Source organism: Hyperolius riggenbachi, chromosome 8 (assembly GCF_040937935.1).
Source record: "Hyperolius riggenbachi isolate aHypRig1 chromosome 8, aHypRig1.pri, whole genome shotgun sequence".
In the NCBI taxonomy this organism is placed as follows: Eukaryota; Metazoa; Chordata; class Amphibia; order Anura; family Hyperoliidae; genus Hyperolius; species Hyperolius riggenbachi.
Window position 1 is genome coordinate 229,402,304 of NC_090653.1, and position 25,969 is coordinate 229,428,272.

At 43.2% G+C, this 25,969-nt stretch overlaps 1 protein-coding gene across 3 annotated transcripts in view; it reads left to right on the forward strand.

Moving 5' to 3' along the window:
- The window catches only part of WHRN (whirlin), a 384,594-nt gene that overhangs the window by 308,034 nt on the left and 50,591 nt on the right, over nucleotides 1-25,969 (forward strand). For all 3 annotated transcript variants that reach the window (XM_068248275.1, XM_068248276.1, XM_068248277.1), the window contains 4 exons: nucleotides 3,791-3,827; nucleotides 7,085-7,297; nucleotides 7,395-7,592; nucleotides 17,177-17,209. In XM_068248275.1, the coding sequence (XP_068104376.1) occupies nucleotides 3,791-3,827; nucleotides 7,085-7,297; nucleotides 7,395-7,592; nucleotides 17,177-17,209 (481 nt within the window). The remainder of the gene's footprint in view (nucleotides 1-3,790; nucleotides 3,828-7,084; nucleotides 7,298-7,394; nucleotides 7,593-17,176; nucleotides 17,210-25,969) is intronic.

Here is a 25,969-nt window from a genome sequence, read left to right on the forward strand (position 1 = left end):
TAAATATAGACACATAGTTCAGCTGACCTCTTCTAGGGGGTGGAGTGTTGGTTGGGGGGTGGAACCAGCAGCGGGGCCCAGGATCAGTTTGTTTTGCAGGGGAGCCTGATTGTCCATTATTACACCCCTGCACAACAAGATGTTGCTACTTCCATGATTTATTGTAGGTATGGCTTTCCTTGAGTTGCTTCCTGCCAGATATTTATACCATTTGGCATTGAGGACAAATTTCTCACTTATCAGAATCATTTAATTTGACCATAAGTTTGCAAATATTTGGCTTGACTGTATAGGACAGACAGTATAGATATTACAAATCAAGGATAGTACAGGAGTTAGATTAATGGAAAACAGGATGAGAAGCATTTACGTTCCAGGTCTGTGCTGTAAATGCTTTCAAGTTCTAGCAGTTTTAGAATTGCTGTTTGCGCTGGATGGATTAACATGGTTCTGCATTAAGCCTGGGGGATGAAACTGTTCTTGCGCCTGGATGTTTTTGTTAAAACTGAGCAGTATCTCACTCCTGAAGACAGAAGTTGGAAGATGGAGTGAGCAGACTGAGAGGGGTCAGAAACAATCTTGGTTGCTTTCTTTCTGCACTTGCTGGTGTAAAGGGCCTGCAGGGAGGTTAAAGAGACACTTAAGCGAAAAAAAATTATCATATAATGAATTGGTTGTGTAGTACGGATAGTTATTAGAACATTAGTAACAAAGAAAATATTCTCATACTTTTATTTTCAGGTATATAGCATTTTTTTATAACATTGCATCATTCTTTAATATTTGCAGTTTACACTCTACTCAGCATTCTAAATGATTTTACAGAGCAGGCAAGTGAATTTTTGAACTGCTGTCTGCAAAAGAAAAAAACAACACAGTGCCAGATACTTGCAATAACAAGCTTCAGGAGATAGAGCTCTCTGCGACTTTGAAAGTCGTGGAGCTCAATGGCTCTTTTGCATAGATAACAGCTACAGTTTCTTAACTCTCCCTATACTGGAAACAATATTGGACTTATGTCTCTGCTCCTAATGTTTTATTTCTAAGCTGTACTACACATACAAATAAATCAGTGTCTCTTTAAAGCTGCAGCCAGTGATTCTTTCTGCTGATTGGATGATGCACTGCAGTCTCACCTTCTCCCTTACAGAGCATGAGCTGAAGCAGACAGTTGTTATTGATTTGGCAAATGGATTTGATGATTGCAATATAAAACTGCAGCATTACTTTTGATAGTTTTCCAGCTGTCATAGGTGGTACATCCTCTGTTGGGCTTTTGTTGATGATGGTAACATCAACACGCTTTGCCTTTTTAGGTTGTTAGACATTTTGGACCCAATGAGTTTGAATCTGGGCCTGATGCACAATCAATTTTCATTAGCCAACCCCTGACCAATTTTACTACCTCTGTGTAGTATGAGATTATTATTATTTTATTATTATTATTATTATTTAGTATTTATATAGCGCCGACATATTACGCAGCGCTGTACAATGTATATATATTTATCTTGAGATAAAATGTAGAGAAACCGAGAACCCAATATAGTGTAGTATGTTAAAACATAAACAAAGTAAGGCAAATCAGTGAGAAGAATATACTCACAAACGTGGGTCACCACCAGGGGTGCCTCTAGCCATTTTGTCACTCCAGGCGAGAAAACCTGTGGCGCCCCCGCCCCCATGGCGCCCCCACACACACACACACACACCATGAAAATAATAGTAATGTGGCAGCGTTTCACCAGGAAATAACCGTAATGCAGCAATGTTTCACCAGAAAATAATTGTAATGCGGCAGCATTTCACCAGAAATTACTTATTGCGGCAGCATTTCACACGAGGGTCAGACGAAGTCACAAAGGAGGACAGAATGAGGCACACAAGGAGACAGCATGAGGCACAATGGGGGACAGAAGGAGGCACAATGGGGGGCAGAATAAGGTACAAAGGACAGAGACGAAACAGGAGGACAGAAGGAGGTACACAGAGGGGCCGAAAGAGGTACAGTGGGACAGAAGAAGGCATGAGGGCCAGAAGGAGGCACAAAAGAGGACAATGAGGCACACAGGGGGACAGAAGGAGGCACAAAGTGGGGGAGGAGACAAAAAGTGGGGAAGGAGGCGGCGGCACAATGGGGACAGATTGAGGCACAAAGGGGGACAAAGGAGGCACAGGAGGAAAGGAGGAGGCACAGGGGGACTGAAGGAGGCACACAGGGAACCGAAGAAGGTACAATGGGGGACAGACAAAAGCACAGTGGGGGCAGAAGGAAGCACAGGGAGACAATAGGAGGCACAAAGGGGTACAGAAGGAGACACAAAATGGGGACAGAAGATAGCAGAGGGAGATGTAAGGAGGCACAGGGAGACAGAAGAAGCCAGAGGGGGACAGAAATAGCCACAGGGAGACAGAAGGGGGGGGGGGCAGAGGAAGGCGCAGGGGACAGAAGTGGCACATGGGGACTGAAGAGACAAAGGGAGGCACAGGAGGACAGAGTGGGACTGAAGGAGGAAACGGGGCAGAGGTAGCACTGGGGGACAAATAAAGGCAAAGGGGACATAAGGAGGCACATAGGGACAGAAGGAGGCCCAAAGGGAGACAGAAGGACAGACGGGGTCAGACATGACACAAGGGACTGAAGGAGGCACAAGGAGACAGGAGGCACAAAAGGGACAGACGGAGGCACAAAGAAGAAAGAAGCACAGAGGTGGCAGCTGCCTGCAACTTGCTCTAAATAGATGCAGCAGAAGCAAGTAATAGAACACCCATGGGGCGGGGCTTATACCAGGATGGGGCTTATTTTGGAGGCAGGGCTTAATCCAGCAACATGGCGCCTTCAGGACCAATGTCACTCCAGGCAATGGCCTGTACTGCCTATGCCTAGAGGCGCCCCTGGTCACCACACAGGCAACCACTGTATAAGCAGGTGAGGAGATTAGACCTGTCCTCACTCAGGGCTAAGAAGTCGCTCTCTGTAGATGAGAAAAAGGGGTAGATCACCCCTCCACCAGGAGTGGACACGATATTGCAGTAGGAGAACAGAGGCGCCAGCAGAATAAAAGTGGATACAAATTTTAAAATTTGCTAGGAGGAAGTGGTAGACTTACCTCCATAAAGCAGACACGAAAGACTGTCTGAAAAGTAGCAATCACATTTATTATATAGTACCCCAAAAGTGCAACACGTTTTCGCAGGCCGAGCCCGCTTCATCAGGCAATAAACGTGGGGACAAAACAGAATTCCAGCAATAGCAGGTGTAGTATGAGAGTTTACCTACACAATCTGTTAATAGTCTTCAAAATCTGTTGACCTTCCTGCTAAATGGAGGTAGCAAAACTGGCCACTCATTGGCCAATCAAACGTGTGTACCAGGCTTTAGGGTCAGTGTTGCAGCCAAGAAGCTGCCAATGTTTTATGATGTTGATAACTGAAACATTTGGACACAACAGAAGATAATTTTAGACCTCAATTTTTCCAAAAATACAAAAATTCTTTATTAGTGGCCATCAATGTGACACATGATCAACACAAAAATTAAATTAAAATCAAAGCGTTAAAAACACACAATATTGGACTTCACAAACTTCCCATCATCCATCCAAGGGGTTCCAATCCACTCTCATACCCACACTCACATGCATCCCATAGATACAATAATAATGGCTGCCTATATACAGCTGCAGCTAGCCTGCATGCTAAGTTGGTTGAGCTTATTAGACTTTGACCATGGTTATGGTTATGATGTTGATAAGACAGAAATTCTAATGTTAGTGTTTTCTCTCTGCAGGATTCTGGGAAATTCTTCAACTGAAACCAACACAAAGGTGATCTTGATGGATGAATTCAGTTTTCTTTGCTGTAAACGTGATTATGGCTGTGCAGTGAACAAAGGCAGCAGTGTCACGGGGTCTCGCTGAGCTTCATAGGCTGCTGGAAGAATAACGGTTGTCTTAAAGTCATAGTCAACTTTTTTTGAAAAAATCCCCTCACTCCAGATCTATACATTATGCATAATATTTAATTATATATTTTAATATTGGTCAGTTGTCTGTGTCACAATTTCCTATTTCTCCAGAAATGAAAGAAGAGTTGTGGGGAGGTGGCTGGAGGTGTTGCATGACTTTTCACAGTAAAAATATTTAAAGCAGCAGGGAAAGCCATACTATTCCAGGGAAAAAAAACATATATGTGTAGATAAATACTTGTTTTACTTACATAACAATATAACATATGTATTGTACTGTCCACGTTTTGATTTCAGTGATATTTATATAGTAAATAAAGAAAAATCTGTTCCAGGCATTTTCCATCTTTACTCAATTCAATCCTGATGTCATTTCCTTCCTTACACTTTTTTTCTCCTAGAAACTGCACTGTCATATCTAGCTTGCTTTGTACACACATACAAGTACAGCATAGATCATATTTCAGCAGCTTCTGCAGAGGGGTGAGGTGTATTTCCCTTCTCAACCTCGTGCCACACTGAACTGCCCTTAGCCAATCAGTGAGGAGCAGGAATGTGGGAGGGGAGATAACAAGCTTCCCTCTCCCCTGAAATGTACCAGAAAGGAGCCAGGCTGACTGAGATAAGATTCATTACAGCACATTTATGATTATATTGAATTGCTTGGCAGGGTCAGGATGTAGACTACATAATAAACACAGAGCAGTGGGTAAATGGAATTGGATTTTGTGGCTGACAATTCCGCTTTAAGGCATTTCTTTTTAAATGAATGCAGTAAGAGGCAGGGTATGGGCTTCATTATCATTATATTATCTTTTTGCAGTTCCCAGATATCCATCTTAAACTCAAACTCTGGGTTTGCTTCAGTGGTTCATTCTATAGAATAGAATAGAAGAATTCAATCAGATCAGAGTTGCCATTTTGTCAACCACAGGTTTGAATGGGAGATCCTTGATGTAATTGAATGTATAGATAAGATCTCTCCTTTTCTATTCTTCCACTGTGATAGAATGCCAAAAAAATAAAGGCTTCTATTGAGTAAATGTTACACATTCTGGGTCGGGAACTCTTAAACTTAATTGGTATACTGAGAGCGTCCTTTCCAGCCACTCTAAATGAGTCAATCAGCTTTTCGGAGAGATAAATACCCAAAGGTTCCACAGCACAGATTATAATCACATTGTATCCTGGATGGTGCATTAAGTAGATGGGTTGGGAAAATTCTCATGTCATTTTATCACTTGAGAAACTTGAAGCATCTCAACAATGCTGTTCCCGTAAATTGCTTTGAAGATTTTCATTAGCTTCTTTAGCAAGATATTGTCAATATTATTAATATTTTATTCACAACTCTTAGGGCTGGATTCACAAAAGAGTGCTAAGTGTTAGCACGCCAGTGAAAAGCCACTTAACACGTGCAAACTGGCTTTGCATGCGCTAATATGCACGCAAAAGTTTGCATGCACAAAGTTTTGTGCGCACCGCTTCATGTGCAAAATCAGCCGCTTCGCGTGATAAGTAGCGTGATAAACATACTTTGCACGCGAAGCGGCTGATATTGCACACTAAGCGGTGCGTGCAAAGCTTTACGTGCGCTAAAATAGCACGCAAACAGTAACAGCTTTGCCGTGCAAACTACTTAGCACCCTAGTTTGCACATGCAAAGCTTTTAGGTGTGCTACATGTGTTAGCACCCTTTAGTGAGTCAAGCCCTTAATCATCATCAAGCAAAGCTTTCATATTTAGAATTATATAATCTATTTTCACAGAATTAAAACGCAGTGAAGTGAATGGGGGTGAAGCCTAATTTTTCTTGGCCATCAATTTTATGATTCCTTTTGGTGCTCTTTAAACACCCCTATTTAGTCTGGAAATTGGTACCCATTGTGGCAGCACTACAAGAGCAGCTGGAAGCTACTTGAGAAAAATGAAATAAAACGGGCTGTTGCTATGAGGATCGTTAATGTTAGGCGTGGGGGCAGGGCCTGATTTTCCATAAGGCATTGTAGGCACGTGCCTACAAGCGCAGTATGTGGGAGAAGCAGGCCCCCCTCCTCAGATTACTGACCTCAGGAGCTTACAGTCTAATCCCTGCCTCATATCACTGACCTCAGGCACTTATACCCTAATCCTTGTCTCATGTCATTTAGGATGATATGAGATAGTGATACAGTATAAGGTTCTATGGACAGTTAGTGACATAAGGCAGGGATTGGAGTTCAGAATAATTTAACTTGGGTGTGTGGCCTGTGTTTAGAGGCGGAGTTTAGGGCACCAGAATGCCTGTGCCTACAGGCCCCTGAGTAGTAAATCTGGCCCTGCGTGGCATGGTGACAGTTAAGGTTAGGCATGGGGTGTGTGATTAAGGTTAGGCGTGTGCGGGGGTGGTTAAGGGTAGGCGTTGGTAGGGTTGCAGTTAGGCGTGGGGGGAGGGTTAAGGTTAAGTGTGCGGGGGTGGTTAAGGGTAGGCGTTGGTATGGGGGCAGTTAGGCGTGGGGGGAGGGTTAAGGTTAAGTGTGCGGGGGGTGGTTAGGTATAGCTGTAGTAATATATCTGTATCTATTACCAATAGTTTGCCATCATCATTAGCACTGCAAGATTAGAATATCAGTACATTTACCAATATTTTACTATTGACTTTTTTCTGGGTGCCCAAATTTCCAGGAAACCTTATTTTCATCTATGCCTTCAGACACACGGCTGATTGCATAGCTTGGATGTAAAGAAAGTCTATATGGGAGCTGAATGAACATTATCATTCACCTTCAGTCAACATTTCAACCTTGAATTTCTAACGTTCTAAACCGAGAGAATAGATTCAAGAAAAGTCCTGTTTAGAATTTTGTGAGGCATCAAGATAACGCCCAGCATACCTATGAAATTTGCCACCAGGAGACTTGGGCACAGGATATAGCCGCTATGTGGCTAACCCTGCTCCTGCACAAGTCCTGGCGGCGTTAATTACTATTTCCCCTCCAGGTCCACATGGATGGTGGGAAATTATGTAATTCGGGTTCCAGCTTCCAGCTAGTCATGATCAACTTTACTATGACATTTTAATTTTTGCCAGCATACATCTCACGCCTGTAATTCACATTACGCCTGTGTCTTCTGCAGCCACTGTTCTATCGAACCCCTGCCGGATCACAGGTCACTCTAAGCAGTCTGGGTAACCAGTCCCTGGTTGCTCTAGAAGATAAGGCCTGTCTGCTGCTGACTGATCCTGAGAGAAGCACCATGAATTACTACCTCCAGCAATACAAGGAGCTCCACATTCCGGTGCAGGCCTTTATTATGGCCATGTTCGAGCTTCTCAACACCCAGGCCAAGGTAAGGGGTGGAGACTGTTTGCCAGGATTTTGGAATTTGGCTTTTAAGTATTTTCAAATGTATAAATCGTCTTCTCTAAACCTTCTCTCCCTTTTAGTTCGCTCTTCTGTCTGAGTTGCGGCCCCAAATCTTTCCTCATGACTTGGCCGTATTTGACAACATGGTGTTGAAGCGAGAGATTGAGTCAATGAAATCTCGGCAGCAGTCGGGAGACACCATGTCTGTTTTGTCCCACAGTCCAAGCACGTCATCCACCGAGAGTCACCAGACAGTCAGCACTGCCAGTACTGCTCGGGTAAGGCCAATGTGTGTGACACAGTCATACCTACCATCCTACAAACCTTCCTAGTACAGTAATGTGTAATCATAGGTCCCCTTGACAGAGCAGACCATAGTGCTACATTAGGATCCTGTATTATTGTTTGTACACACAGTTTAGTGGAAAAAAAATATGCCTGCTATCCTTTTCTATGTGCATCATGATCTGTGCCCGTTTTAGAGTACTGTGTAGAATTATAATACATGGAGACAAATCTACTGTTTGTCTAAAAATGACCATAAGTGGACCTAAACTCTTGCACAGGACACAAGGAAAACAGAGAGAAATGCACCCTGTGTGTTTTTAGAGAGGAGAGCATGTCTAATTCCCCCTCACCTGTAAGTAATCACAAGTGTAATTTGATCTCTCAGCTGTTTCAGCACAGAAATTTGTCAGTCCTTGACAGACACAGATAATATGTAAACACAGGATGCTAACTTTTTGTCTTCTTCACTGAAAACAGGAAGTAGACATACTGCAAATTTATTGCAGGAGTTTTGTAAACTGTAACAAAGAAATATTTTTATTTCAGGCTAGGATCACACTTAACAGAAATGCTAGCATTGCGGAAAACACTGCGTTTTTGCCATTAATGAAAGTCTATGGGCTGCAGGAAAAAAATGCATATAAAAAATGCATTTTGTATGCGTTTTTAAACACGCGTTTTTAAAAACGCTGGTTTTGTTGCTTAACCCATTTTAGTTCCTGGACGTAGAAACTACGTCCAGGAACCATGCGCGCTACCGCTCGCTCCCGTGGCCAATCGCGCGCGTGCACGCGTGCTCCCGGCCCGCGGTTCGTTAGCCAGGCAATCAGTGAATCGGGCTATGGTGCCCGATCACTGATTCCTCTCCCCCGCTGAAAAAGCGACAGCTTCTCTCGGAAGCTGCGCCTTTTCTGGCTGTTACCTCCCCCATGCGTCTCTCTAAGCGTATGTTACGCTTAGAGTGACGTCATGTAAACAAACTCATGGCCGCCATCTTGTGGCCAAAAAGTAATACTACAACTAAAAGTAATAAAAAAAATAAAAATCAACACACATTTACATTATAAACCTATTGTTTACATCCCACCCTCCCAAAACTACCCAAATAAAATGTTTAATATAAAAAAAACAAAAAACATTACAATAAAAAAAACAAAACATGTAAATACTTACCTAAGGGTCTAAACTTTTCAAATATCAATGTAAAGATGAAATATTTCTATATTTTTTTTTATTTTAAACTTGTAAATAGTGATAGATGCAAAATGGAAAAAATGCACCTTTATTTCCAAATAAAATATTGTCGCCATACATTGTGATAGGGACATAATTTTAACGGTCTAATAACCGGGACATATGGGCAAATACAATACGTGAGTTTTAATTATTGAGACATGTATTATTTTAAAACTATAATGGCTGAAAACTGAGAAATAATGAATTTTTTCAGTTTTTTTCTTATTCTTCCTGTTAAAATGCATTTACGGTAAAGTGGCTCTTAGCAAAATGTACCCCCCAAAGAAAGCCTAATTGGTGGTGGAAAAACAAGATATAGATCAGTTGATTGTGATAAGTAGTGATAAAGTTTATAAGCTAATGAATGGGAGGTGAACATTTCTCAAGTGAAAACGACGGAACGCGAATGGGATAATATTCAAAAACACATCAAAAACGCACGTAATGAAAGTCAATGGGAACGCAATATATCGCATTTTGTATGCGTTTTTATATGCGTTTTTTATTAAAAAAAAATAGTTTTGTGATGTATTTCAGCTTCCTGTTGGCTTCCTAGTGATTTGCATAACACATTGAAAAACGCATGAAAAACGCATACAAAATTAATTTGCGTTTTGTATATGCGAAACACAAATGCATAAAAGCACACGCAAAACGCTTGAAAAACGCATATGCGGAAAAAAACTCAAACGCACTAAAAATGCAATAAAAAAAAAACACACAAAAAAAAAATGCCGGTGCAAAAGAGAAAAGGTTACTGCTAGCACTCGATGCCGGCTGACTTCCAGCAATCTGCCTCCTGGGGATGTAATGTGCACCAGCCAAACAACTTGCAATCAGGGAATAGTAGGAAAAACAGCGCTGGGCACCAACTGCATCTGCTGCAAGTGAATTTATTGACAGATGAACATACAGAAAATCAAGCCAAGGGGTTAGAGACCAAAGGAAGCGGGCTAACCGCAAAACGGCTGTAAGACCTATTACCCCCTTGGCTTGATTTTCTGTATGTTCATCTGTCAATAAATTCACTGGAGGCAGATGCAGTTGGTGCCCAGCGCTGTTTTTCCTACTATTCCCTAAACAAAAAATACACACGACCTAAAACTCAATCTTTCATGCACAGCCATGTGTGCACCCAGTTGCTGTTGCTTATCTTTGAGAGCAGAGAGAAGTTCTGAGTTCAGGTCTGCTTCAATGATGCAATATTTTTCTCAGATGAGATAATTCAATCCGATTTTTATGATCGAATTGTACAGAAAACCACACAGTATGTGGAGAAATTCGACCTGAAACGATTTTATGGTCGAATACACAATTTTGTCAATCAGTATGTTTGTATGTATATAATGGTATCTGAAGTGAGAAAGTACTCTAATCAACCCGTTTATGGGAACAATGCATAAATACATTCTGATTACTTACGATCCCCCAAATCTGATGGAATGATCGTATCTTAGGAAAATATTTTAGCCTTAATGGACACTTTAACCACTTAAGCCTGAAGGCTTGTTTATTTTTTGCATCTGAGCAACTTTCACCTCCCATTCATTTGCCAATAACTTTATCACTACTCATCACAATGAATTCATACTAAGGGTATAAGAGGCGCCCTGGTGTAATAAAAGCATCTAAAAGCAGTTTAAAAACGGGAAATATATTTGAGGTAGCTTACCTCAGTGACGAAAAAATCTTTGTATTTTACAAAGGTTTTTATTAGTAGCACAGGCAACGCGTTTCGTGAGTCAGAGCCCACTTCCTCAGGTCAATAACAGTGCCAAACTAAATGACAGATTCAGCAAAGGGAGCCTCATGAGCTCCTCAATGAGAGGCTCCCTTTGCTGAATCTGTCATTTAGTTTGGCACTGTTATTGGCCTGAGGAAGCGGGCTCTGACCCGCGAAACGCGTTGCCTGTGCTACTAATAAAAACCTTTGTAAAATACAACGATTTTTTCGTCACTGAGGTAAGCTACCTCAAATTTATTTCCCGTTTTTAAACTGCTTTTAGATGCTTTTATTACACCAGGGCGCCTCTTATACCCTTATTGTGCAATCATACCCCCTTACCTCACTCGTCTGAGGGGTGGGTACAGACCACACGTCTCTTCGACCACGGCGGATATCTGTCCCCTTTCTTTTACCAAGGAGAGCAACCGCATCCAGGTCCCTAGGGACCACCCCGAGTGGAGTCGGGTTTGTTGTCTCCACCTTCTTCCTGTGGTCGGTTGCCCCTCTGCAACCCACCTTTGTGAGTAGTGTCTTACTTTTATTACGTTCCATTGTTTTTGACATACTACACCATTGGGCTCCCACTTTTGTCTCCTGTATCTTTTCACTGGAGGGTGTTTTTGACACCCACATCCCACTACATCACAATGAATTGATCTATATCTTGTTTTTTCCGCCAACAATTAGGCTTTCTTTGAAGGGTACATTTTGCTAAGAATTAATTTATTCTAAATCCATTTTAACAGGAATATTAGTAAAGAAATGGAAAAATCAGTATTTCTCAGTTATTGGCCATTATAGTTTGAAATTAATACATTCTACTGTAATAAAAAAAACTCATGTATTTTATTTGCCCATTTGTCCCACTTATTACACCATTTAAATTATGTTCCTATCACAATGTATAGCACCGATATTTTATTTAGAAATAAAGGTGCATTTTTTTCAATTTGCATCCATCACTATTTACAAGCCCATAATTAAAAACATTATATTAATATACTCCTTTGAGATGCATATTTAAAAAGTTCAGACCCTTAGGTAACTATTTATGTTGTTTTTTTTTTATTATTATTATTGTAATTTTTTTTTATTAAAAATTGTATTTAGGTAATTTTTGGTGTGGGATGTAAACAGCTAATTTTAAATGTAAAAATTGTATGTATTTGTTTAATAAAAAATAGGTGTGAGTGTAGTTTTACTATTTGGCCACAAGATGGCCACAGTCAAAAAATACTGGAAGCATGATCCTACGCTTCTAGGAAGTATCAGGAGGACGGGAAACTAGGAGGGAGTGGAGGACACAATACAGGGAGTCCTCGACATCAGCACAGGTTGGCAGTTCATTTCGGCGGGCGTTCGTAAGTCAGGGACCCCCTGTATGTGGCATATAAGACGCAGTGACTTTTTCTCCACATTTTTGGGAGAAAAAGTGCATCTTAGTTGCCCAAAATATGGTATATTGACCCAGTTTACCTTTCTACCACATAGACTTGGTAAGATTGGGCAAAAAAGTTTTTATCGTTAGTGGGCACCAAAAGCTGTAGAACATTGTAATATGTAGGCTATTTTACAAACATGGACTCATTTTCTTACAAATTATTGGCTCTTAGGTTTTATAAATTGGCAACATTCACGTGGGTCATGTAGTAAAATAGGCATTTATTTATTATGTGGAGAGGGGGGGGCATGGGTACTCCTTTACATGAATGTTTAAGAGAATGAGACTTGGTTTGTTGTGAGAGAGCACCATATAAAAAATAGAGATGATACCGCCTTTCACTCTAGTAAACCCACCACAATATTACCCTTAAATTGAACCTATTCATATTGTCATATTTGATACAGTGCCAACTAAGGTTAAACCTGCATAGAATGCTCGACTGCACTCAGTTTAGAAAAGAAAGGCTGGCAAGTTCTTCGACTTCAGGGCTTCTACCTGTGGAAGTCCTCTATATGTTGTTTGTAGCTTCCCCTTCCCATGTCACCTGACTATACTTCAGCCTCTTCACAGGAGCAGATACTGGGTGGATGGGGGTGCAGCCTCATTGCTATACCACAACCTCCCCATCAATAAATAGACCAGTTTATGGTCAGGTGCAACATAGGAGGCATGGCTACTGTTTCTTCTGTTCAGATTCCACATCAGGATGTTCATGTGAAGGCTAAGTAGTGCATCAGAGAGGTGGTGAGAGCTTCACAGAAGGTTGAATATAGCCAGAGGTGTAACTATGGGGGGAGCAGCCCTTGCCACTGCAGGTGGGCTCAGAGGTGTAGGAGAACCCCAACTACTAAGCTTCCCGCTCTCCGATACCCCAGATCAGGTGTTTTTGTGGCTACACATGTTATGGGTGTAAAGATCCTGATGGCCACACTTGTTTTATGACCCTTGTATAATGTACCCCTATGTTGTGAGGGTCACTAAGGGGAGGCAAGGGAAGAGTTGTGAACATTATGGGGCCCCTTCAAAGTTTTGCTGGTGGGCCCCATGATTTGAAGTTACGCCCCTGAATGCAGCCCTCCCCTCAAACTATGCGTAGACTACCTGATTAAATCTGGTGATGGTTTAGGAGTGAGTACTGTTCAGACATGCTTCTTGGCTCTTGGCTGAGCAATTGGTTCTGCTCTATGGAGAGGGGAGTGGTGCGGCCAAGCAAGTGGCACCCTCCTGCGGGAACTTAATGTGAAGTTCCTGAGGCAACAATAGCAGTTAGGGTATAGTAATTCGTCTAATCAGGTCGCTCAAAAGGCGGCCAGAAATTTACGGAGACAGCTGTGCACACTTACATATTTTTGCCTGAGATGATCAGGAAAAGTTGTATTGGCTAAGGAAAATCTTATGTAGCTATAGTTGGTACTGTATCATATCTTGTACAAGGCTACTCTAACGCAAACCAACCCTTCCTTAAGACTAACTTGCTTGCTGTGTTGAGAGGAGTCACATGACTAGCTAAGCGTGGGTGAAGGGATGGGACCTTTACCTCAGAGTGCAGAGTTTGACTGGTTAGCCATTTAAAGAATGACAAGAAGTCAAAGACAGCTCCTTTAAAGACCAATATTCAACTTGTTACACCACTGAATAGGTCAAGACATTCTTCAAGAGTTAATCTCTACATTGAATCACAGAGGGATGCTTTTACTGACTTGTAGTCCACAGCTCATTAATTCCATGAAAGAGACCCTTGAATCCCAGATCCTTTACCTGATCAGTCCGGTAGCATCAGCAGTTCTGTGCCTAACAAGAGATAGCCCATCATCTTACACACCCTCACACGGGTGGCTGAAGGCAGTGAAATTACGGCCTTGCAGCTGCTCTTGTGGACTGGCGCTTACTGCAACACAGGCAGTGGAGAGATCGCTACTATAATGAGTCATTTCTGAGCATGGCTGCGACCCTGCTCAGATGTGACATAACTTGGGTTTTTTTTTGCTTCTGGGTGTCAAAACGCTGAGACATGTAGGGCTGTTCAGCAGCTTGAAATTGGGGAATCGGAGAAGTAGAGGCTCAACTGCCCGACAGACACGTCAGACAGTCAGTCTCTTGTGTGAAAGAGCGATAAGGTTTTAGTGCTAGAAAGTTATGCCTGGTACACACGATGAGGTTTTTTGGCAGATTTCCAACATGTCCGATCTGGTTTCCAATCATTTTTCCGACCAATTTTTCATGGACGTGAACGGAAAATCGATCGGAAATCAGTTTGGACATATTGGAAGTAATCGATGTGGTGGTAAATCTGCCGAACAATCTCATTGTGTGTACCAGGAATAAGAAGGGTCATTACTTCTGTTTGTTTTTCCATTCAGAAAGGCAGATTTGTCTTGCTTGCTGTTCAGAATAAAGTTTTAAAATGAAGCACTTAAACTAGTCTGAACATAAAAATATGAGATTTAGCTCTATGTAATGAGGAATGCTGGGGGCATTTCTGGACAGTGCACAGTGTAATACAAATTTGCCAGGAGACATCAGTAGGAAGCAATGGCTGCATATACTGTAGATACCAATGAATATTATCCAAGACCTCAGTAATAAGCCCTTTAGCCAGATCACTAAAGAGAGGCAGAGAGAAGTAAAGCTGAATACTTACCTGACGACGCAGGAAGATGGATCACAGTGACGTTCCCCGATGAGCATTGCCCGGTCCATCGTCCTGTGCACACGAACACGTGACATCACAGGACGGCACACAATGGTCTTAAAAATCCAATCCACTGTAATGGTCGTTATCACATTGCAAAGTGTTGTTTGCCTAATCGTGCACTCGTACCCATGTCGTGAGATCGCGGAAAATTATCAATTGTCGCTCAAAAAATCGACAGTCGTCGGAAGGATCTCACACAAAATCGTGAGGTGGGTAGCCCTAAGTCTACTAGATTGAGAGGAGCCCATGAAATTAATAAACGTTTTAGTTGGACAATGGCTTTAATACAAAAGAGGTTAATGTGAACCCACTCCTGGATCATTCCGTTTTAAAGATTCAGTTCCTCGGCCAGTCTGGGTGAAGGGATTATTTCTCACTGTATAAAAGTTCACACAGATGTTGCGCTCCTCCTTTGAAAAAATATATAATATATTCCTGCACCTCTATTTGACCGGTTCGCCACACCACAATAAAGTCAAATTAATCAGTCCAGAGGTGCCAGCACTCATACGGTGTCCCTGGGTCTCGTGTCACACACTTTATATCTTAAAGTCTCTCCACATGACTTCAGTACTCCTCTGTGCGACAACCCCTCGGGGTGATTTGTGCGTAAAGAAAAACAGAAAAAACACATATAGTGTAACACCATCAAGTTAAGTAAAGCCTTTAACTCCCACCAAATTAGATTTTATCTAATGCTTTTATTATCTTTGGAATATGTGATTGTAATTTTAATCTTTTTACCAATAATTAAAACTTACTGCGCAATGGAAGTATCTGTTTAGTTTTTAAGGAGCTGTGAATTTACAAATTAGAAGTACACCCATGCAAAACGCTTACAGCTGTTTGTGGTTGGACAGCATGGCGATCTGGTGAGCGCTTTGGTTTACCTTTTGCCTGCACCCAGGGCTGCATGGTTGCTGTGTCTGCACGGGGAAAAGGTGGAGGTGGACTGAATACAGAGATATTACACTATGGGCTTGATTTACTAAGAGGTGCTAACCTACTTAGCATGTCTAAAGTCTTTAGGCGTGCTAACCAGGGTGCTAAGTAGGTTAGCACCGGTTTTCTCAATCAGATTGTGCGCTAAGTACCGCGCGCAAAGGTTTGCGCACGCAAAGTCCTATGCGCGCGCTAAGTCCCATAGGCTTTAGTGGGCACTTCGCTCTGTTCAGTGCGCGCGCAAAACTTTGCGTGCAGTACTTTGCGCACGATCACTACGTCTCACATTTCAACTGAGATTAGACGTGCTAAGGGCCAGTGCTAAAGTTAGCACCGTTTTGGTAAATCAAGGCCTATGTGTTGTTGTTTCTAACTTCTCTATGAGTGTGGAGCTGGAAGCATTCCCTGAATCAGAAGCTACTACAGCCAAGGAGGAGAGCCTATGAGTCATTGGTTTAAGCATCAGGCCTTTATTGCTGTTTGTCACTGAGCACCTACCCCATCTGGTGAGCGCTTTGTCTTTATACCATGGGGCGCTACACTGAGTTGGGGATTCTGCACAGAAAGGTGGAGGTGCCGAGATTTGCTAAGATACTGCACTATGTTGTGTTTTTTTTCCCTTTACATGTGAAATCGGAGGTGTTCCCAGAATCAGAGGTTACTGCAGCCGAGGGAATATACTTGACTGATTGGCTATATTAAAACAGGCCCGTATTGCTGTTTGTGATTGAGCAGCAATATCATCTGGTGAGCGCATTTCATTTCGCTTTGGAGTGGGTTATACCATCTTAAAGGGGAAGTGGGAGTTAAAGGCTTTACTTAACTTGATGGTGTTACACTATATGTGTTTTTTCTGTTTTTCTTTATGCACAAATCATCCCGAGGGGTTGTCGCACAGAGGAGTACTGAAGTCGTGTGGAGAGACTTTAAGATATAAAGTGTGTGACACGAGACCCAGGGACACCGTATGAGCGCTGGCACCTCTGGACTGATTATTTCTCACTGGTTGGTCTCTGTTCACACTATGCCAGTGCATATTGCATCCAATTTGACAGATGTGCTGTCATTGCATGGTGCTGGTTAACGGCCCCACAACTTCTCACCATTTTTATGGAATTTTTTAAAATCTTTAAATAAAGAGCTATGTTTTAAGCAAAAGAGCAAATACTATTTTTGGAGGTGCTGACCACTACTGCTGTCATTGCATGGTCCTTGGCAGGGCCCGCTGGAGCAAAGGCATGGAAGTTATCTAATGAATGGCAACACGGTTTATGTGGAAAAATATGTGAACAGGACTTTTCCTGCAGTGGATTGCAATGGACAAAAATGAAACAGGACAATGTGATCTGGCCCATAGGAAATCAACCCGCCTCTTTTGATTCCACTATCCAGTCCACTGAAATGCAGGCCAGCTGACACAGTGTGAACCAAGCCTTAGAAATTATTTATATAGGTCCCCCATTTCGACATCTGGTTTTGTTCATCCAAGTAACTGTCCCGATTTTAATAGTTTTATCCTCTGGTGTTTTAGGAACGTCTCTTGTGGCTGCTGGACGTCATGGAGGTGAGTGTAAACTTTCCATTTCCATCTGAACAAACTTATTGCCTGCATTGTTTTAAAGCAACTGGGACTCAAACAAAATGCTGTTAAACACTGTGTTTGCTGTCTCCTAGTTGGCCAGTCACAGATTCACCTCTTACAAATAATAAAGCTCCAATCACCACTAATGATGCTATTCAATGGGGGTGATAGAGGAACATGCTGCACAGGCCGTAGTGCACAATGCTATGCTCAACACATCAGTGAAGTTATGTGCACACTTAGGATAGCTTTAACCAGAAATGATCCTTCCTGCATCACTCCTCTCATAAGCTCAGATAAAAGAGGATCTAATAACTTAGTCACACCCATGGCTGGATTTATAGGAAGGCCACAAAAGCCATGGCCTTGGGCGGTAAAAGCAGAAGGGTGGCAGGACTTTTTCTTTTAAGTTAGCAAATAAATGGTATCAAAAGTTCCTGCTGATTTATTTTAAGATCTGTGCTTCCTTGCCTTGCCTTAAGTGCTAAAATGTCACTGTTGTAAGGACACCTGAGCTGACACATCTATGCCAGCATGTGGTAGTTTGGAAACCTTCGACTTACCTGTTGTCCATTTTGTATGGGCTTCTCCTATTGTGTTGCTCTGTCCCCTGTTTGGGGCTCCAACTGCATACTGTCACACAGTGGACAAAGAAACAGTGCATGCTCTCGTGCTTCTAATTTCACACTCCTGCACGGATGTGCACAGCACATGGGAGTGTTATGGGTATGCATCACTTTTGAAGTGTGCATGCCCAGAATGTGATCAGCTGCTGTGCACATCCAGGCAGGAGGGCAAATTTACAGGAAGTGGACAGAGCATGCGCTGTTTTTCTTGTTGAACAAGGGAGCAACATGGAAGGGAGACCATTCAAACCTGTGATCACTAGTCAGGGTGTTGTAAAGAATGGGAGGGGGGGATAGTTAATGACAGCAGGCCTTGGGTGCTGGAAAGTACAAATCCGGCCCAAAGTCCATCTCAAATCCTTTGAGCTTTCTTTCATGCTGCCTCTACACTTTAGAACCCTTTACCACACTCAATCAAGATAGATCCAACCCTGGAGGTGTTTAAAGGGACTCCGAGCAGTGCAGAAACTATGGAAAGATGCATATCATTTTAAAGCTCTCTTTCTCCTCTTTCCAATGATATATAAACCGCCACCCTACGCCTTTTCGTTTTCGCTATTTTCGCGATTGAAATTGCCGCAGCCGTGATTTCGATCGCGAAAATAAAGAAAACTGAAAGGCGTAGGGCGACGATTTAGGGGTCGTCAGAAAGAGGAAAAAGAGAGCTTTAAAAAAGTTACATTGTATTACACAGGGCGACTTTTTCTCAAAGTCAGCAGCTCCATTCAGCAGAAAAAGTCGCCCTGTGTAATATAATGTAACTATGGAAAGATGGATATCATTTTAAAGCTCTCTTTCTGACGACCCTTAAATCGTCGCCCTATGCCTTTTAGTTTTCTCTATTTTCGCGATCGAAATAATCGCGGCTGCGGCAATTTCATTTGCGAAAATAGCGAAAACTAAAAGGCGTAGGGCGGCGGTTTATATATCATTGGAAAGAGAAGAAAGAGAGCTTTAAAATGATATGCATCTTCCTATAGTTTCTGCACTGCTCGGAGTCCCTTTAATTCCAAACTGAAAAGCCACCTGTTCAGTCTGGTATTTATGAACACTTCTGTTGCATACTGCAATTATGTATTGATGAGACATATACCGTATATGCACTTTGAATCCTATGTGAAAAAAGGCGTTTTACAAATGTTGTTGTTATCATTGATTAGGCGACAATTTAGGAACAACTGTTTTACAGATAAATTGCTGCCACACAGCCTGTTCCGTTGTTTTGAAAAGGGGAACAAAAGGATATGCAGGTCATACTTATTGCTGTAGGGGAGCCACTCACATCTCCTAGTGGGAACTAAAATATCAGTCAAGTGAGATCTTAATTGCGGGACAGCTATAATCACACTAGAATCATAAAACTTCCAAAAACAATAATTTCCGGGTCCGTTAAAAATGGCGCCAGTTATCGTACTTAAAAAACGGCGCCCCATAGAGAACCATTATCACTAGTTATTTTTCGTTTTTTGACAGCTAAAAAATGGCGCCGGCTTTAAAAACGATATTTATCGTTTATATTTATATTTGTATTGCTCCCAAAGAAAATTGTGAACAAGAGGAAAAAATTTTTTTCAAAAAGACCTTATAGTTTTTGAGAAAATCGATTTTGAATATTCTTCTTCTGACCGTGGGAAAATTAAACGCCCGCCGACTTTAGCGGTTAATAGCAAAGCCCCTTTAAATGCCAGAAACACCAAATGTGTAGGGAATGTTAAGAAAAATAGTGGGAACACGAAGGAAAAAAAAATGTTCAAAAAGACCTTATAGTTTTTGAGAAAATCGATTTTAAATCTTCAAAGGAAATGTATCTATTTAAATCGCGTACTGACATTTCCTGGAAACTTTTTCCGCCGACTTTAGCAGTTAATAGCAAAGTCCCCTTAAATCCTAGCAACACCAAATTTGCAGGATATGTTAAAAAGATACTGGGAAACAATATTTTAAAAAAAATTTGAAAAATGGTATTTATTTTTTTTTAAATTAAATTTTTTGGGTTATGTTCAGAGTGTGGGAAAAGTTTTGAAAAAAATGACGTGGGGTCCCCCCTCCCGAGCCTCTGTAACCCCTTGTCTCCCATGCAGGCTGGGATAGCCAGAATGCGGAGCCCCGGCCGACTGGGGCTTCGCACCCTGAGCTATACCAGCCCGCATGGTCCATGGTATGGGGGGGCTTCGGGGGGGAGGGGCGGCCAAGCCTTCCCCTCCCCCACGGAGCCCTTGTCCAATCCATGGACAAGGGGCTCTTCCCCACCTCCGGTGCCCCAGGAGGAGGTGGGGGCGACGACTCCCTGGGGGGGGTTCATGGTGGCATCTGGGAGTCCCCTTTAAGAAGGGGAACCCAGATGCCTGCCCCCCTCCCAGGAGAAATGAGTATAGGGCTACTTTGTACCCCTTACCCATTTCCACAAAGGGTTAAATGAAATAAAAACACAACAACGAGAAAAGTCCTTTAATGTTCTAAATTAACCAGAAATACTTACCTGTACCTTTAAGAAAAAAATCCCACGTCAATTAGGTCCCACGACAGTATCCTCCATCTTGCGACCTTCAGTTACATGTTGATTGAAGATCTCCGCCGCCCCGACGCCACACACACCGCCCCCGCCGCACTCACTGCTCTTAGCTATACTTAGTATAGCTAAGAGCAAAAAGCATCTTTAAATTTTGGCTCCAATGGTCCCCATTGGTTCCTTAACAGACCAATGGGGATCAGGAGGATCCCCATTGGTCGATAAGGAACCAATGGGGAGCCTTGGAGCCAAAATTTAAAGATGCTTTTTGTTCTCAGCTATACTTAGTATAGCTGAGAGTTGCGTCTATGCATCTATATAGACGCATTAGCGCTAGCTGCCGCTGCCCTCCCTGCCTCTCCCCACCTGTCACCCTCACCCATGCTGGCACCCATGGGTGCATTGGGTGCCAGCATGGGTGAGGGTGACAGGTGGGGGGAGGCAGGGAGGGCAGCGGCAGCTAGCGCTAATGCGTCTGTATAGACGCATAGACGCAACTCTCAGCTATACTTAGTATAGCTGAGAGCAGTGCGGCGGAGGCGGCGTGTGTGGCGTCGGGGCGGCGGAGATCTTCAATCAACATGTATCAGAAGATCGCAAGATAGAGGATACTGTCGTGGGACCTGATTGGCGTGGGATTTTTTCTTAAAGGTACAGGTAAGTATTTGTGGTTAATTTAGAACATTAAAGGACTTTTTTCGTTGTTGCGTTTTTATTTCATTTAACCCTTTGTGGAAAAGGGTAAGGGGTGCTTTGTACCCCTATACTCATTTCTCCTGGGAGGGGGGTGGGCATCTGAGGGTCCCCTTCTTAAAGGGGACTCCCAGATGCCACCATGAACCCCCCCCCCAGGGAGTCGTCGCCCCGCCTCCACCTGGGGCAAGGGAGGCGGGGAAGAGCCCCTTGTCCATGGATTGGACAAGGGGCTCCGGGGGGGGGGAGGGGGAGGCTTGGCCGCCCCTCCCCCCCGGAGCCCCCCCATACCATGGACCATGCGGGCTGGTATAGCTCAGGGTGCGAAGCCCCAGTCGGCCGGGGCTCCGCATTCTGGCTATCCCAGCCTGCATGGGGGACAAGGGGTTACAGAGGCTCGGGAGGGGGGACCCCACGTCGTTTTTTTTTTAAAATTTGCTATCAATTTTTTTTTTTAATCTTCTGAGTGTGGGAAATAAATTTTAAAAAAAAAATGACGTGGGGTCCCCCCTCCCGAGCCTCTGTAACCCCTTGTCCCCCATGCAGGCTGGGATAGCCAGAATGCGGAGCCCCGGCCGACTGGGGCTTCGCACCCTGAGCTATACCAGCCCGCATGGTCCATAGTATGGGGGGCTCCGGAGGGGAGGGGCGGCCAAGCCTCCCCCTCCCCCCCGGAGCCCCTTGTCCAATCCATGGACAAGGGGCTCTTCCCCGCCTCCCTTGCCCCAGGTGGAGGCGGGGGCGACGACTCCCTGGGGAAGGGGGTTCATGGTGGCATCTGGGAGTCCCCTTTAAGAAGGGGACCCTCAGATGCCCACCCCCCTCCCAGGAGAAATGAGTATAGGGGTACAAAGCACCCCTTACCCTTTTCCACAAAGGGTTAAATGAAATAAAAACGCAACAACGAAAAAAGTCCTTTAATGTTCTAAATTAACCACAAATACTTACCTGTACCTTTAAGAAAAAATCCCACGCCAATCAGGTCCCACGACAGTATCCTCTATCTTGCGATCTTCTGATACATGTTGATTGAAGATCTCCGCCGCCCCGACGCCACACACGCCGCCTCCGCCGCACTGCTCTCAGCTATACTAAGTATAGCTGAGAGTTGCGTCTATGCGTCTATACAGACGCATTAGCGCTAGCTGCCGCTGCCCTCCCTGCCTCCCCCCACCTGTCACCCTCACCCATGCTGGCACCCAATGCACCCATGGGTGCCAGCATGGGTGAGGGTGACAGGTGGGGAGAGGCAGGGAGGGCAGCGGCAGCTAGCGCTAATGCGTCTATATAGATGCATAGACGCAACTCTCAGCTATACTAAGTATAGCTGAGAACAAAAAGCATCTTTAAATTTTGGCTCCAAGGCTCCCCATTGGTTCCTTATCGACCAATGGGGATCCTCCTGATCCCCATTGGTCTGTTAAGGAACCAATGGGGACCATTGGAGCCAAAATTTAAAGATGCTTTTTGCTCTTAGCTATACTAAGTATAGCTAAGAGCAGTGAGTGCGGCGGGGGGCGGCGTGTGTGGCGTCGGGGCGGCGGAGATCTTCAATCAACATGTAACTGAAGGTCGCAAAATGGAGGATACTGTCGTGGGACCTAATTGACGTGGGATTTTTTTCTTAAAGGTACAGGTAAGTATTTCTGGTTAATTTAGAACATTAAAGGACTTTTCTCGTTGTTGTGTTTTTATTTCATTTAACCCTTTGTGGAAATGGGTAAAGGGTACAAAGTAGCCCTATACTCATTTCTCCTGGGAGGGGGGCAGGCATCTGGGTTCCCCTTCTTAAAGGGGACTCCCAGATGCCACCATGAACCCCCCCCCAGGGAGTCGTCACCCCCACCTCCTCCTGGGGCACCGGAGGTGGGGAAGAGCCCCTTGTCCATGGATTGGACAAGGGCTCCGGGGGGGGAGGGGAAGGCTTGGCCGCCCCTCCCCCCCGAAGCCCCCCCATACCATGGACCATGCGGGCTGGTATAGCTCAGGGTGCGAAGCCCCAGTCGGCCGGGGCTCCGCATTCTGGCTATCCCAGCCTGCATGGGAGACAAGGGGTTACAGAGGCTCGGGAGGGGGGACCCCACGTCATTTTTTTCAAAACTTTTCCCACACTCTGAACATAACCCAAAAAATTTAATTTAAAAAAAAAATGAATACCATTTTTCAAATTTTTTTTTAAATATTGTTTCCCAGTATCTTTTTAACATATCCTGCAAATTTGGTGTTGCTAGGATTTAAGGGGACTTTGCTATTAACTGCTAAAGTCGGCGGAAAAAGTTTCCAGGAAATGTCAGTACGCGATTTAAATAGATACATTTCCTTTGAAGATTTAAAATCGATTTTCTCAAAAACTATAAGGTCTTTTTGAACAATTTTTTTTCCTTCGTGTTCCCACTATTTTTCTTAACATTCCCTACACATTTGGTGTTTCTGGCATTTAAAGGGGCTTTGCTATTAACCGCTAAAGTCGGCGGGCGTTTAATTTTCCCACGGTCAGAAGAAGAATATTCAAAATCGATTTTCTCAAAAACTAGAAGGTCTTTTTGAAAAAAAAAATTTTCCTCTTGTTCACAATTTTCTTCTTAACATTCCCTGCAAATTTGGTGTTTTTAGCTTTTAAGGGAGCTTTGCTATTAAACATTAAAGCCGGCGGGCAGATATTTTCCAAACGGCAGCAAAGCAGGGGTTAAAATGATAAATATCGTTCAGGCAGGACAAAAAAAAAAGTTTTAAAACGATAAATTTCGTTCAAAAGGTCTGCACTATTTTAACCTTTAAAACGATAAATATCGTTTTAAACATATATCGGGCAGAAGGGGGCGCCATTTTTGGCCGGCGCCATTTTTAACTAGACGCATAATTTCAAGAGACAAAAATCTAATGTGTTTGATACAAAGCTGTAGTTGTCTTCTCCACTATCAGTATCAGTGACTACCCCCACGCCCATTCTTTTTTTTATTATTATTAGAAAAGCTTTATTAAGCAGGTAAGCTGACAGGTCCAATCTGATTTCCAATCGTTTTTCCGATCGATTTTGTATAGAAGTGATCAGAAAATTGATCAGAAAAACTATAGGTGATCAGATCGGACATGTCAGAAAATATTGATTCGACCCGTCTATCTGACAGGAAATTGCATAGTGTGTACCAGACATTACTGATACCCTCCTTTCTAGCCGACTGTTTCTTGTTTGCGTTTGCTTCTGACATTACAATGGCATTTCCATGTAGACAAACAGCTGCCTATGTTTATTAACATAAATCTAGCATAATGCTTGCTTGCAGTAATCAAACCAATTTAAAATGTACATGTCATTTCCACGCCATGTTCCCCAACACTCCCAGAATATCAAGCAGTAGTCAGCAGCTGTCTGCAAAGGATGCAGCCCTATCTGCGCACGGTGACTTCAGTGCACTGCTCGTTACTATTGAGCAGGAAATAATAAGAGTTGATTATCTTATTGAGAAATGGTGGAATGGAGGAAAAGCAATGGGTGTTCTTAGTCGTAGGTGTTTTGGCATTGCCACTAAAGAAAAGCTTATTTATATTATGCACGTTATTTTATTTTTTTTTCATACCTTTCCATTTCAATATGTAGCCCCGCAAATAAAAAAAAATGCAATAAATTCCCATCTTACTTCATATGTAATTGGCTGTACAGTACAGGAAGTCAAATTTTAGCATGGCCAGGCACCATCCTTGTATTCAATAAAGGGAGTCATTTCTTTCATGCTCATATAAAGTCACAACATATATCTTTGCTCCTGGTAGGCTATGTTCACAGTGCTGCTTCGCGGTGCGGCATAACAGGTCGAATGTATCGATCAGACATGCTACCAGATGTCGGGCCAACATCATGCTTGATCAGGTGTGTGACGGTAGACGCGACAGAAACCCCCACTGCTGCCCCCTCTGGTGTACATGTACCCCCCCCACCCCCCCACTAGTGCAGTAATACCTTACCTCTCTATCGGCAATCACGTGGGGCGCGAACCTGGAAAAGGAGTCCGGACTCATTAGCAGGTGGCAGAGAGGAACAGTATGATCGCAGGGGCACTGGGGGAATAAATGCACACAAGAGAGGACAGCCGGGGACCACGAGGCAGCGTCCCAAGGCCGATTGGCAAAAGATTTCATGCTGAAATCGATCAGGAATCAGACTGCGCTTTATGGCGGCCAACAGATCTCTCTCTGATCATGTTCGATCAGAAAGAGATCTGTCTATTGGTTGATTAGCCGCCAAATTCGGTAGATGTATGGGCTTAAACAGTTTCACTTTAAGACTAGTCGCTAACTTTCAGCTTCAAACTCTGTGTCCTCTACAGTTACAAAGGTAAGAAACCGGTGCCATGCCAGCCAAAAGCAATAAAACGGAAAACTATCAGTGTTGTGTTTTAAAAGCAAGGGCAAGCTGCTTGGCTGTCTGGTTCCAGGTTGTTATCTTTACTGGGCTGGAGATTAGATCATAAAGCTGCTTTCTTTTAGTATTGATTTTTCTAGCTTACAGATTGGATCCATTTCATTCCTCCTATGCATCGCTTTTTGATTTTCTTTCAGTTCGGTTTGGCGAGTTGGTGAGGGCGTGTTTTAGTGTTAGTGTGAGTCTATTACCATCTATTATACATTATTGAATGCAGGCAGTTAGTCTGCCAGCCATGCCTGCCGAGGTAAAGCAGTAAAGAGCGTTCTCCAACATTTACCCAGATTTACAGATATTTATAGTTATTTGTTGCATCTTATATACAGGTTTTTTAGTCTACTTAATTCTAGGCAAGCAAAAGGTTCTCTTTTTAGTAAAAATGAAATATTTCCTGTTTACCATATTGCAGGCAATGTAAATGCCATTACGCATGGTAATGACTGTTGTCCTGATTTATCTAATGTGTATATGAGTCTGTACCCAAAAAGTAAAAA